General features: G+C 38.5%; 1 protein-coding gene across 1 annotated transcript in view; it reads right to left on the reverse strand.

The window, feature by feature from the left end:
• Positions 1-15711, reverse strand: part of LATS2 (large tumor suppressor kinase 2) — a 45638-nt gene that overhangs the window by 9194 nt on the left and 20733 nt on the right. Inside the window, exons 2-3 of the mRNA XM_015814404.1 lie at positions 3194-3326; positions 960-2506 (exon numbers count right to left, since the gene is read on the reverse strand). Of these exons, the coding sequence (XP_015669890.1) occupies positions 960-2506; positions 3194-3326 (1680 nt within the window). The remainder of the gene's footprint in view (positions 1-959; positions 2507-3193; positions 3327-15711) is intronic.

The raw sequence follows: 15711 nt of genomic DNA on the forward strand, positions 1-15711 counted from the left end.
TAAATAAATAAAAATAAATATCAAGGGAGGAGTATATTTAGCACAATGAGTTTTCCCCAATGTGTTCAGAATCATATTCATTTCATGACACTGTTGACAGACATAAAAAATGGTTGGATTAAATATATATAATTTTGAGAATTTACTGTTTAAGGTCATATATGTAAGAGAACCAGTTTGGTGTAGTGGTTAGAGCATCAGGCTAGAAATCAGGAGACTGTGAGTTCTGGTTCTGCCTTGGGCACAAAGCCAGCTGGGTGACCTTGGTCTAGTCACACTTTAGAAACAGACCATGGCAAACCAGTTCCACAATCTTGCCAAGAAAATGGCAGGGACTTGTCCAGGCTGTCACCAGAGTAGCACTTAACTATGGCTGGAGGAAAACTTTATATCTAGTATGTATTCACACGTTAAAGGAAAAGAAAAATGATGTCTTTTTGGTTTTAGATGAAATGATGCTGTATGTAGAAAAGAGAAAGATCTATAAACTTACTTTGCTTTAGATACAGCACTGTTATATGTGATTTATGTGTACCTGGAAGGTCCTAACACAGTGGTTCTCAACCTTTTTAATGCCGCGACCCCAACCGGTCGTAAGTCGAGGACTAAACTGGTCGTAAGTCGAGGACTACCCAACCGGTCATAAGTCGAGGACTTTCCCTGCCCAGGAGCGCCACGCATGCGTGGTTCCGCCCCCTGCGCCGGCCAAGGCGTAGCTGGCAAGCGGCAGAGACGGAGCAGGCCAACCACCAGCTGGCCCAGCCCAAGGGAGGTAAGGCACCCGCCGGAAAAGGGGAAAAAAATGGCGGACAAAAAAAATGGCGGACAGCCTTGCTTGGCGACCCCTGTGAAATGGTCGATCGACCCCAAATGGGGTCCCGACCCACAGGTTGAGAACCACTGTCCTAACATAATAAGTTTTACAAAATCAAATATAGACGCCCACAAAAATAAATCACCTTGGCCATTTCCTGTTCTAGCTGCAGCCGACGATTCATTTTCTGCTGATAGGTCTTTATAACATTTTCCACATGCTGCTCCATGTAGAATTTAAAGGCAAACGGTGAGTAGGTCTTGATTCGGGACTCTCTCTTCTCTTCATCTTTGCCATTCTTCCGCACTGGCACGGGGGAGGTCTGTATTTGCTTTTTATCCTTGCCCACTTTTTCTGCTTTAGCTGTCTTGGTTTTTTCATTCCTTTCTCCATTTTCCTCAGTTTTGTTGCTTGATGAGCTTGGGACTCCCCGAATGGTTTGTTCCATTCCTGGACGTAAACAGTTAATATCAAACTGTTCTGAACTATTGGCTAGCAGCAAATGTTTGGGATATGGTGGTGGAGGACACCTGAGTTCCTGACTGTTATACTCAACATCTAACTGATAGGCATTTGCTCCTCCAACAGGAAGGGGGTGCTGCTCCATCATTCCTAAGCTCTCTAATGCTGAAGACTGTGCAGGTAACCACGCGGGATGTGCAGGGCCTACAGCTGTCTGAGGTTCAGGCCTCATCACTCTTGTGCTCTTCACTGGTTGGAGAATATGAGTAGCTGTGACAGCCGTGATGGTATTTGGAGAAGAAATGGAGGCCTCAGTTTTGCCTGAAGCAGTTTGCCTCATAGGTACGGGCATTTGTGGCTGGTGGTTATTAAAAGAATTGGTTCTACTGGGGACACAGGCATCTGGCCTGAAAGGTACATGTTGCCGTGGAGATGCTTCCAATGCTTGGCTTTGTAGTGAATCACGACGGGATGAAGAGGAGGAAGAGGAGGAAGAGGTTGCTTGCCACTGCTGAATCTGAGAGTTATTCAGATCATACAGGTCCATATTCAGGCTATTTCTAGATGGGGTTAAAAGACCCTGGGGCGGGCTGTCTGAAAATTCATTACTAAATGGAGCACCTCTAGTGATTACATGAATTGGATGAGAATTTGGGATTGGCTGTTTGTGATGGGAATGTGACATATATAGACCAGCCGGTGCCTGCTGGAACCCATGGCCAGAATTGTTAGGTGCAACAGCTGCTTTGTTAGGAAGACTTGGATACACTCCTTCTTGCTGCATTTTATTTTGAAAAGAATGGCTCCGCTGAATTCCATATCCAAGACCCTCACTCTGCACCATCACAGGCTGTCTGCCATAATGTGGACTATTTGAGCCATGGCTACTCTGCAACTGCAAAGCTTGGTTACTATGACCAGCCACTGGATAGCTGATGACTGAGGAATCCATGTTAGTAGGGTAGGCTTTCTGCTGAAGACTGCCAGGAGCGTTGTGGGAGCTTAAGCATGGTGGCCTTTGTACAGGAGCATTCATGGTCGCAGACTGAGAAGCAGAAAGTAAGTAGTCCATATATGGCCTGGGAACATCACTGAGCACATTAGCAGATTCAGCACCAAAGCCAGTGCCTTCATAGGCTGGGTTGGTTATCTGGTGATAAGGTGAAAAAGATTCAGTGGATCCTTCAAAACTTGGCCTTCGGCTTACACTGCTTGGCATTATACTTTTTCCTGTGGAGAATAATACAATGGATGGATTAACATCAGAAAGATGTAAGATATATGAATAAATGCTGTTCTTTCTTTCAAACATACGGGGGGGGGGGGGGAGGAAGAGAGGGAGGGAGAGAGGGAGGGAGGGAGGGAGAGAGGGAGGAAAAGAGTGTTGTGTAACCATGTCAGATTTAAAACAGTTATTCACTGTGTCCACTGTTTAAGCACTGGTTCCCAGTCAAGTTTACTTTTCATTGTGCATGAAATCAATTTTGGAGAAAGTAAAATGTTCTTGAAGTTTCTTTATAAGCACATTTGTATTGCTGCACACTGAAAAGAATGGGGAAAGAAAAATAGTGAAGTGCATAGGCTATGTTATTCTTTTTCTTTTTGCAGTGAAAACAGCATAGAATTCTTACATCTAGTTTTTCCTTGTAAATTCTATCTCAAATCTTTTAACACTAAATGCAATGGAGTTTCTGCAAGAATTCTACTCAGTTACATGAGACTATCATATGACCCAGTCATGGAACTTTATGTAGAGATTTCCATAGGACCACAATCTCTCTTCCTCCTCTCTTATACTGTGGAGCTACATTTAGCAAAGTTAGAAGAGCTGAAATCTTAATCTTGTATACACACAGAGGGAGATCCACCTTGAAATAGTTGAGAAACACATGTAGAAGACTAAACAAACTTGCTTACCTGAAGAAGTCTGTTTAATTACACGGACTATTTGTTCATTTCTAGGGTCTAAGTATCCCATCTTGCTAATATATTCCAAAGCTGCTTCAATGCTTCTACTCCCAGTCTGTTTGAGAGCTCTGATAGCCATTTCCTAGACAAAATTAAACACATACACAAGAGATCTGTAAATGATCTGGAAGTATTTAATATAAGTAAAACAAAATGATGCATTTTATTGATGCATTATATCTGAATATATCATGCCTTTAAAGTAAAAGTTCAAAACCATAGAGATTGCCCTCCTTCAGATTTTCCAACAACTATTTTATGAGGCAAGTTGGGCTTAGAATAGTCCAAAGTCCCCCAATGAACTTCTGTGGTTGAGAGAAGACCCAACCCTGGGTCTCCCTGGTCTTAATCCAGCATCTGAACCACTACACTTTATATACAGACTTCACAGAAAATTTTATCTTAAAGAGGCATTCCTTCCTGCACCATCTTTTTATAAACATTAGTAGCAGAAGTAATTCCCATTCCATTTTAAAAACACAACCACTGTTGCCTGGTTGTTGTAAGGTTTTTGTTCAGTTTCAAGTTTCAAAATGTACAATTAACTGACTATTCAACTAAAAGGTAAATCAATGAGATATTTTGAAATGTCTGGAAACTCACATATTTTATCACTTAGGTGTAGGACAAAGCTTCCTAGAACTAGTTGGCTGAGAATGCTCACCACATTATGAAGCCTAGCAACTCAAGACACAAACTCAAATGAACTATGTTTTGGCATGTAGCTAGAATGCTCCAAATATTTTAAAAAAATATTCAGTTCTGCAATAACACCCTACAGCAGCTCTTCTTACAATATGCCACAGATAGCATGCTTCTGAGACTTCATATTCTTTTATATTCTTTATATTTTATATCTTTATATCCTTTTAAAATAGAGAACAAAATAGGTGGGGGAGTACAGAGTGGCCAAAAGAACAGAGATGGGGAGAGACAGGTGGGAGGGGGAGTTGAAATGCATGCTGTTGTCATAAATGCAAGTAGGCTGCCAAGTGCCCGAATTATGATCACATGACCATGGGGCATTGCAGTGGCCATAACTTCAGGGACCAATTGTAACTACCAGTCATTCACTGCCGTCGTAACTTCAAATACTGGCTGAATGAATGGTTATTAAGCAGGGACTACAGTAACCACCCCCACTTGGAGAAAATAAATATTGTTTAATAGCCAGCAGTTATTTCCATGCACTCTTTACTTAAATACTATTTAATCAAGGCTGGAATAGCAGTGGAGAGCTTCCCCTGTTTTAGCCTCTGTGTTGGCTTACTTCCCCACTCACATTGGCAGAGGATAGGGTTCCAGTTGTTTTATAAGACTGCCCAGCAACATTTTTCATTGAGAGGGAAAAAAACGAGCTGGTTGCCAGAGTATATTTATAATCATAAGTAAAGATTGTGAAAGAAGTTATGGAAAGATTCCTCCTCTTCTCAAAAACAGACAAGAATCCTTTCCAACTTGGTATGTCTGAAGAAGACAACAGGCATTTCAAGATGTGGACAGAAGAAAACTGCTAAGAGTCCCATACTTAATACAAATATAAACAATGTGCTTTTCCATTCACAAGAAGGACGGGTGATAGATGCCGGAAGGAGATCCAGAGTTCTTCAAGGGAGAGGCAGAAGAAAGGGCTTCTTCAAAAGAAATGAGAATTAGCCTTTTAAGGAAAGTTCATTGTGATTATTCATGCTGTTAAGTCTCTTGCCCGTTGGAAGCTCAAGGAAGACAATATTATTTCCCAGAACACATGGTAATTTCTATTTCTGGGCAATTTATTAAGGTTTTATAGTAGTATACTCAGGGGCCCTGCTTCCACAGGATATATACATGATTACATTTAAAAAATTATACCTGTTACATTCATTAAGGCAATAAAAAGACAAATATGGAAAAATATTGTACAAAACACATATGGGAAAATTGGATCAACTTCATTACAATAGACCTCCATTGAGCACAAGGTAGTAGCTGAAGGGATTTATTTAGCTAGTTGGGTATGGGCCAGCAGCTATTCAGTTCTATAAATACTCTGCCAGTCCTAGGAGACACAATCCTGAATAGGTAAATGAAATTGAACCTTTATATGGAGTTTAAAAGAAAAACCTGAGGGTGAGGCTAAGAAATTAGAGGAGCATTGATGGAGCACAGTTCTCAGGACATGAGGGGGAGACTAAGAGAGCACATACCTCCATCTAAGTGATAGGTTATTATAATAAGAGGTTAGGCAGACAGGTGATTTTAGCAATAGTGCATGGAAGGAAGATAGCTAGCAGAGATATGGACCTAGCCCTTAGTGCACTTTGCAAATAATCTGAATGAATTGCTTCAACTTCATGCGAACACACCTATTTCTCATTAAAGTAGCCATTTTTTTCATGCTTCTACGCAAGCATACAAAAAAAAAGTATGGCTCCTTTAATGAGTCAACACATTAAAGCAGCTGCCTCATTTTCACAGGTCAGCTAGAAAAAGATGAGGCTATATAGCAGAAGATGGTTGCATTCGTATGGAATCTTGAATACTTTTTTGACCTTATATAAGCATGCTTAGACTTACTATCTAGAATACACTTGGACAGTGTTTTCTGGAATGATTTCTTTCTTAGGAAAACTGTTGTGGAGAAATGGAAATATTCAGAGGCTGAGAATAAGGCCTGCAGGGATAAGACAATATAATTTCATTAGCAGGGTAACAGGTTTTTGCCTTTTTTGTATGAAAACTATCATTCCAAAGGGGGAAAGAATATTAGAAGGTCTCCATTCCTTGGTGATGAACAGAGATACTCTCTTTTGTCAAGGATGTGCTTCTCAGATTTCATGGCAATTTGACAATTTGACAGAGAAAAAGATTTGTAAAAGTCATGCTGTATGATGGAGCAAAACTACATATTTCACTTCAGCTTGGTAAATAGTTCTGCAGCTGATTCAGCACTCATGATGAACATTGGTGTAAATAATGTGGGGCCCATGTAATTGTGATTTTTTTTTTTAGAAAGTGAGATTCTGGAACCCAAGTACAGGTTTCTAAATAGGAAGTTGAGAGGGCCAAGCTATATTTAACTGAAATGTTACATAGCTCATATGCAGAATCAGCTACTCGGACAAACCTGAGGAGTGTGAAGGAATGCATGGGCAGAATCAAATTTGATAGTCACTGTGGAACTAAGACTGTGTTTAAAAAGAAGGTAACATTTTAAAATTTCCCAGCCAGGAAAATGAAATGAGCTAGAGAATATCAATCATCTCTGCAGAATTCAGGTAATATGTCTGATTATTAAAAAGTAGGGCATAAACACACTATAAAGCACGGAAATCAAAGAAGCTGAGTGCTCACAGAAGACAACACATATCCCAGAGATATTTGCATAAAGGCATCCTGTCTAAGTGTTCAGAAGTGAATGCTAAAAGTCTTTGAGTCAAAATTGTGTTTGTTTGTGTGTATTGGGGGAAAACTGGGGTACTTGGGAGACCAGAGCCATAGGACTAAAAAGAAACTTAGTGGCAGGAAGACAAATAGGGGGATATAGTCATTTCAGCATAAAAGTCTATGGGAAATGCTGTCACATAGAAAGAAGGCACAATGTCATATAAACTAGAAATTATAGAAGGGCAGATTCCTATATAAGGAGCAGTATAACTAAGACATGTCCCCAAAGTAATTTAGTAGTCTGCATATATTATCCTAGTGCAAATATCCATATCTGAACTGATAATTTAATGAGAGAAATCTGAGGAAAGATTGTGCTGACAAGATATGTTTTAAATTGAACTGGCAAATGAAAAATAAATAATTCCTCTGGTTCAGATGGAATCCATCCAAGAGATTTTAAAGTACTAAAACATAAACATGCTGATCCCTTAGCAAATATATGTGACACGACCTTCAGCACCGGGCAGTGGTTCATTTTTATACAGGAACCAAGAAAGAACCAGGAAACATCTGTTCTGGGTAAATTGGTGCTAAGTGTTATTAGAGTTAAAATGATCAGTTTTATAGGAAGACAAAGCTTGTTAAGGAATCATCAACATGGTTGTCTCTCTGACCTTTTTGAATTTTCTGAGGGCGTCAACAAGCATATGAATGAGATAATCTGGTAGAAATGGCTGCCTGAACTCATAAAAAGGCTTTTTGAAAAGGTGTCTGAGAAAATACAGCAAACACATAAGAGAAGAGCTCCCTTACCTCAATAATTAACTAAAGAACAGAAAATAGAGAGGAATAATCAATCAATAATTTATATTGATTGATTAGTCCTTATAAGGGAAAAAAACAGACCCAGGAAACTACAGACCAATCAGTTTAACATCAACATCAGCAGCAACCTACTCCTTGGTAAGCTAGAAAAAGGTGGAATAGATAACATCACCACCAGATGGATCTGTAGCTGGCTGGCAAACCATACTCAACAAGTAGTCCTTAATGGCACTACATCCACATGGAGAGAAGTAAGCAGTGGGGTACCATAAGGTTACGGTTTAGGCCCAGTACTCTTCAACATCTTCATAAATGACTTAGATGAGGGAATTGAAGGGGAACTCATTAAATTTGCAGATGACACCAAACTGATAGGAGTAGTCAATACCCCAGAAGACAAGCTCAGGATCCAAAAAATCTTGACAAACTTGAACAATGGGCCCTATCCAACAAAATAAGTTTCAGTGTGAGAGAAGCAAAGTTTTACATTTAGGCAGGAAAACTCAAAGGCACAAGTACAGATTGGGCAAGACCTGGCTCAAAAACAATAACTGTGAGAGGGACCTTGGAGTCCTAGTGGACGATCACTTGACTATGAGCCAGCAGTGTGCAGCAGCAACCAAAAAAGCTAATACAATCCTGGGTTGTATAAACAGAGGCATAGAATCAAGATCACGCAAAGTATTAGTACCGCTTTATAAAACCCTAGTAAGACCACACCTGGAATACTGCAGCCAATTTTGGTCACCATAAAAAAGATTGAGAGTTTAGAAAAAATTCAGAGAAGAGCAACTAAGATGATCAAAGGCCTGGAGACTAAAACATACGAAGAATGGCTGCAGGACTTGGGTTTGGCTAGTCTAAAGAAAAGAAAAAATAGGGGAGACATGATGGCAGTATTCCAGTATTTGAGGGACTGCCACAAAGAAGAGGGGGTCACGCTATTCACCAAATAAGGGAAGGACAAGAAACAACTGTTGGAAACTGATCAAAGAGAGAAGCAATCTGGAATTAAGGAGAAACTTCCTGACAGTGAGGACAATTAACCAGTGGAACAGCTTGCCTCCAGAAACCGTGGGTGCTCCATTACTGGAGATTTTTAAGAAGAAACTAGAGTCTCTAGACAGTCACTTGTCCGAGATGGTATAGGTTCTCTTGCTTTAACAGGGAACTGGACTAGAAGACCTCCAAGGTCCCTTCCAGCTGTATTCTATTCTATATAATAGAGAATTTAAACAGTGAGAACTTTCCAGTATACATATTGGCAGTGCTTTTTTTCAAAAAAAAAAAAAAAAGGTGCCGGAACTCATACACGTCATACAACCTGCCTTGCCTACCCTACAAGGTTCCATCCAAAAAAGGTGCCGGAACTCCGTTCTGGGCATTCTATGAGAAAAAAAGCCCTGCATATTGGAGCCATGCTTTTGAACTTATTTTACAGTCATTAACCTAGGATTATCAATGGAATTAGCTGATTTTGCTAGTATTATATACAATTATTTAGGGAAATTCATACAAAAAAATATGAAAACCCCCAAAGGAATTCTCTATACAAGCTGATGGAAATCTGAGTTGCATTTGGCAGAGATTGGTCTGAAAAGTACTGTTGGGCTTAATAAAATAAAAATTAGGGATCATTAGGAAATGAGATGAAAACTAGTAGTTTCAATATGATGCCATGATTTAGATCAGTGATGCATTCATTCATGGAATAGGTTTTTTTTGTAACTGTCCTTCAAAAACAATGAAACAAACAGCTAAACTGATCAAGGGACCTACTGTATGAAGATTTTTCTTTGTTTATCTTCAGAATTAGTAAATTGGGAGGGGAGATGTGATAGTTCAGTAACGTGAATAGTTCAGAAAGGAAGATTTTCTCTCTCACAGTACTGAAGTCTACGGTCATCCAATAAACCTGAAAGCTTGTCAAATTAGGAAATGTAAAAGAAAACTCTTTGCAAAGGTCCAACTTAAAAATAAGTAATTACTATAAGAAGTAATGATGGATTTCAGTCGATTATGGCTACATATTTTCTCATATTCAGAGGCAGTATGTCTCATGGTATCATTTGCTGGGACAGAAGTCAGAGAGCATTATTCATTCATATCCTGCATCTTTCTGGCCTCTACGGGAACTAATTGCTATACAGGTAGCCCTCGAATTACAACAGTTCATTTAGTGACCGTCTGAAGTTACAACAGCACTGAAAAAAGTGACTTATGACCATTGTATCATCCCCATGGTCATGTGATCAAAATTCAGACACTTAGCAACTGACTCATATTTATGACGGTGGCCATGTCCCAGGGGGGTCATGTGATCATCTTTTGCAACCTTCTGACAAGCAAAGTCATGTTACTAATTTAACAATTGCTTTGATTCACTTAACAACTGTGGGTAAGAAAGGTCATTAAATGAGGCAAAACTCAACACTTAGCAATGGAAATTTTGGGCTCGGTTGTATGAGATAAGCAAAATTCTTTTGTTATGCCATCCTGATCTTTTAAAACTAGAGCAATTTGCTAGTAACCTATCAATAATACTTAACCATTTTGGCTTTTTTTTTTTTGCTATTTAGTCCTTATTGCCACGCCTGTTTGACCATAAGATACAACTTAATTGGCACTTTCACCTGGAAGTAATGGTCATCCTCAATGACTATAATTTCTAAATTTGGATGGACGGCACATTTCTCAAATTCAGGGCTATTAGCCAAGACCTTGAGGCGAACAGGGCAAAAATTGTCCTTTGCCAACTTGACTAGAATGACAGGTTCATCAGAGCTGATGGCAGATTATCCGCCAAGTCCTTCAATGGGCTGAAAGACTTGACAAAGAGTTTCCATTTCAGAATTCACTTCTTTGGGATGAAAAATTGGGTTTTTACTCTTCCTAATGATGCTCAGGCTTTGATGTGCCCTTTTTAGCAGCAAAAGATTCAAAACATTTGTGCATGTCTTTCTGCTACCCAAATGTAATGGTTAAATGATAAATTAGCTAATAATAGCAATCACTACAGGGCATACCAGAAAATACAGCTGGGATAAAAAAAAATAAAACCAATGAGATTTTCATTTAAACCATTCTGCATGCTGTGAAGAACTTCCCAAGTGACCTTCAGTCAGACAACCAAAGGTCAGAACTCTGCAAACTGTTAAAACCTGGGAGATAAGTGTGTCTGTTATTTAGCATTATCTCTGCTAATCCTAGTACTAATATCCATTTCAAAAAATAAACAGTACAAATCCTTAATAATAAGCAAAATAAAAAAGTATGGATGATTTAATCTCTATAACAATGTAACTGGACACCACGGACTGGGGTAGGCCATTTTTATATTTTCAGTGGCGTTTTACACATTTGCAGGAAACTCAGTATAGCTTTAGACAACTATATGTATTTATTTGGATTAAAGCAGGCATGTCAAACTGCCGGCCCGTGGGCCGGATGCGTCATGCTGAAACCGCGCCTGCCCCATTGCCGCCAACGGGGAAAAAGTCCCGATACGTCGCATGACGTCACAAGTTTGACATGCCTGGATTAAAGGATCCATTTTATACAGACTTTTATTTTAATCTTTGATTTTGTGGCTGTAGTAATTTTATGTTGTCACAATCTTGCTGTAATTATTCTATTTTTCAGACTGAAAAGACAATAATCTTTTGAATAAATATAACAAGTTTCATATTAGATCTGATCAATATTTTGTTTCGAAGTCAATCTCCAATATTGTGTATTGAAATATATTTTGAATACACACACTGAAAATGTAGTGATAACCCTGTAGTGATAACCCTGAAAGTAATACACACACTGAACATGTAGTGATAACCCTATAGTTTATATGCTTATTTCTCCTCAGTATGTAGCAGCTGAATTTGTTCCATTATATTACAATGTAAAATCTAAACATGAAATCTCTGACAGCCCTCAATATGCTATTTACTTAATACACAGGAGTCCTCGGTTAATGGCTTCCCTATTTAACAACCGTTTGAATTTAGGACAGTGCTCAAACAACTGTTACCACATCCTTTGTTCATATATAACTTTGCTTGTGACCTTCACAGCTGGCTTATGACAAGCAAAGTAAATGGGAAAGCTGGCACGAAGACACAAGTTGTGGTCATGTGACATTGCGTTTAATGACCACAGATGATTCGCTTAATGACCACAGTGGAAATGACATCAGGAGTTGGATGTGTGGTCACTTCATGTTTCCCTTAATGACTTTGTCATTTAGCAATGAGTTGCCTATCCCAATTGTGGTTGTTAAGTGAGGACTATCTATATAGTCTTCCTTTCTTCCTTCACATTTTTTTAATGTTCCAAGTGATACGTACAGAGAAGTTTTATTTTGATATTTGATTGCTTTGTAGCATTTTCAGAACATATTGAATTATTCGATACTGGAAAGCAAGCACCACATATCACAAGAAGTGAATGTCAAAGTCAACCCCAAAATTTCGGTTGCTAAGCAAAATAGTTGTTAAAGGAATTTTGCCCCATTTTACAACCTTTCTTGCTACAGTTGTTAAGTGAATCACTGCAATTGTTAAGTTAGTAACAGGGTTGTTAAGTGAATCTGGCTTCCCCATTGACTTTGCAGAAGGTTGCAAAAAGTGATCACATGACTCTGGGATACTGCAACCATCATAAATGAATTTTGATCACATAACCATGGGGATTCTGCAATGATCATTAAGTGTGGAAAATGGCCATTAAGTTTCTTTTTTCACTGCCGTTGTAACTTTGAATGGTCACTAAACAAACGGTTGTAAGTCAAGGACTACCTGTAATATATATTTTATCTTCCTAAACTAATCAAATTACAATAATGGTGAGTGTAATCATGAAATAAAGAGACAAGTGCTACTTGACGGAAAGACCATAACAACTGTAGATGATTCCTGAGTGCAGTAACATCATATTGACAATAAATGTATGATCAAATCCTTGGTTTTCCAAGCTGTGATATAACGTACGTCCTACCAGAAAAGCTGAACAAAGAAAAATTGATGTCTTTTAACTGAGGTGTTGAATAAAATTGATATAATTGGATAAAATTGAGAATGCAGTAGTTTGGATTGCAAACCTTCCCTACTCCAGATAAATATTTTACATGAAATTAAACCAGGTGATTCATTGATGCACTAAGAAGCTAAAGCTTCAATACTTTGGACATATAATGCAATGACAAAAGTCACTAGGAGAAGATCCTGGTATTTGGAAAGGGCTAACAAAAAGGCAGTTGAAAAATAAGTTGCTAGAAGAAAGTAGATATTACCAGGGATAGTACAAGTAAGAGCTTATGAAAATTCAAAAAAAGCAGCCACCAACAGGCAATCTTGGCAGATGATGTCTACTGGGGCACGAAGAGTAGAAAGCAACTGAATATATAACTTGACGTTTGATTGCTGTTTGCTGCTCTGTTTGGACAATGGCCAGGGCCAGGAACACTGGCTGAATATATTGCAAGTTAGCCAATCTTTTACACAAGTTCAGACTTACTCGTTATTAGTTGAATCATGGTTTACTTAACTAACTTAATTTCCTGGACTTGCATGGACACTGAACCATAAAATAATGAACATGGGATGGGCACTCACAACACACCAGGCCAATGTTTCTCAACCTTGGCCCCTTGAAGGTGGGTGGACTTCAACTCCCAGCAAAGTTGCATTGGGCTAAAATGGCATTGGTTAATTTGTGCTTCAGTGAGCCTCACAAAATTAGATCCCACTTTAACAATATCCTCCATTCGTGTTTTGATCCTGAACGCCACAAAATCAGTTAAAGCGTCCAGCTCAGTATTCGTAACTGGTCCAACACTGATCCTTTGTAGAAGGTTTGCATTAAAGGAAATGAAATATTAGAATTTCCAACAATAAATTTGTTATATGAAAAGCAACAGAAAAATACGCTGACACTTTAAAGAATAATTTATTGTTACAGAAACTCTGATAGACATAAGTCCATTTCATCAACTGCATGAAGAGAAGCAACAAATGAATGGTGGTGAATGCATTTAGCAATATGCAACAAATATTTGCCACAAAAAGGGGCGGCAAGGTGGCTCAACAGTTAAGATGCTGGGCTTGTTGGCCTGAAAGCTGGCAGCTCAGGTTTGAAACCCAAGAGCCACACAACATGGTGAGTTCCCATCCTTGCCCCAGTTCCTGCCAATCTAGCAGCTCAAAAGCATACAAATGCAAGTGGATAAATAGGTACCACTTTGGTGCAAAGATAACAGCACCCCATGACATCAAGCTGGCCACATGTCTGCAGAAATGTCTATGAACAGTGCTGGCTCAATGTCCTTGAAATGGAGATGAGCACTGACCCCTTTGGTTGGCCACAATTAGCGGAGTAAAATCCGCAGGGACTCCTTTACCTAATTTACTTGCCACAAAAGAAATGAGATTTTGCAAAAGGAAAGAACTTGTTCTGATATTTTTAAATCTTAAAAATATGCCAAAAGTATTTCTGAAAACTCAGTTTCAGATGAGCCCTTAATGCTGAGTTGAAAAGTCCTCAGCAATTTATGGCTGTGCAAACCATTAAGGAAGTGATGGAATGTGTAGAGGAAAAAGCTGTGTTTTTTCCCCGGCTTTGTTCTGCCTCCACCACTGGATGTAAAACTCAACTGAGTCAGCTGAGAGCAATGTCCCTAAGAAAAAGCTTCCCATCCTCTACATTACAGTACCCAGAAACACCTTTCTTTGATTCAATAAGGAAATCTAACAATACTTTGGAAGAGAAAGTTCATGATCATCTTCAAAGGCACTTTTCAAATCTGGCTGACAAAGTGGTTTATTAATTCAGACATGGCAGTTTGCTAATTTACTAAAGTAAAGCAGAAGAAGAAAGACTCCCATTTGCAAGACAATAAAAGAATAAGAGAATTGGAAGGGATCTTGGAGGTCTTCTGGTCTAACCCCCTGCTCAGGCAGGAAACCTATACCATTTCAGACAAATCTCTTCTTAAACACCTCCAGCGTTGGAGCACCCACAACTTCTGGAGGCAAGTTGTTCCAGTGATTAATTGTTCTATTAAAAAAAATTCTCCTTAGTTCTAGGTTGCTTCTCTCCTTGATTAGTTTCCATCCTTTGCTTCTTATCTTGCCTGCAGATGCTTTGGAAAATGCTTTGATCCTCTCTTCTTTGTTGCAGCCCCTTAGAATTTGGAACATTGCTATCATGTCACCCCTAGTCCTTTTTTTCATTACTTTATTACTTTATTTCATTCAATTCTGATAAGGAAAATATCACAAATATGTTGAGGGATCTCAGATGCTATATTTTCATCCATAAAGTAGAACAAACACAAAATGACATTCAAGCAAGATGCAATTGCTTGTTTATCTGCAATTAAAAAAATAGTGATTGATACTTGGCTTTTTAGGAGTAATGAGTTGTGACAACAGGTTGTTTTTCCCCACTGATGTTCTACTAGTTATCATCCAGACATACTCTCCATGTGTTCAGTTGCCAGAGTGTAATTATACCACATCATAAATAGCAACCATTCATTCTCTTGCACTCTTCCACAGTCACAAACACAAATATACTTGATAGCAACATCTTGACCCCAACTTTCAGGGTAAGTGATCTGTCTGGATAGCACTTCCAATGAACTTCTGTGATGAGGTTATTCTCCGTCATTAGCATCGATGATGCATTTTGCTAATTTTACCATACACACTTTTGCCAAACACTGCATTTATAAAAAAATATTGCTGGCTAATATTGTGTTTATAAAAAGTATAATATGATAACTATTTCAGTGTTGCAGTTACTACTTTTGAAATGACTAGATTCTATTAATTCCTTCTCTGTTGTCACAGAGAAAAATGTAAATTATGTACAAAATCTGTTCTGCCTACAAACATTCTTAGGATTTAAACAGAATAATCCTGTCAGATAGAACACAAGAAATCCATCAGTTGTGTGTACAGATCAAATTATTAAACCTGCTGTTCTCAGAATAACTTGAAGAAATGCATAAGCCCTATACAAATTTCCTAGTATTTGATACACTGACAATTAATTAATTAAAGTTTATATCCTTGCAGAATGCTATCCTACCTTTTTTTCTGCTAAATTGTTTTTCCAAAGAACTCAAATAAACTGATAAGCCTACCCAAAGCATTCAAAAACAGTGGTAGGTAAATTGAACTAGCTCGAGCAAAACATCTCTCCTTAAAATTGAATTTTTAAAAATATTTTAATGAACGTTTTAAAAATGATATATATCTTTTTTATCTATATAT

This window comes from Protobothrops mucrosquamatus, unplaced genomic scaffold (genome assembly GCF_001527695.2).
Source record: "Protobothrops mucrosquamatus isolate PMUCROS unplaced genomic scaffold, P.Mucros_1.0 scaffold249, whole genome shotgun sequence".
NCBI lineage: Eukaryota > Metazoa > Chordata > Lepidosauria > Squamata > Viperidae > Protobothrops > Protobothrops mucrosquamatus.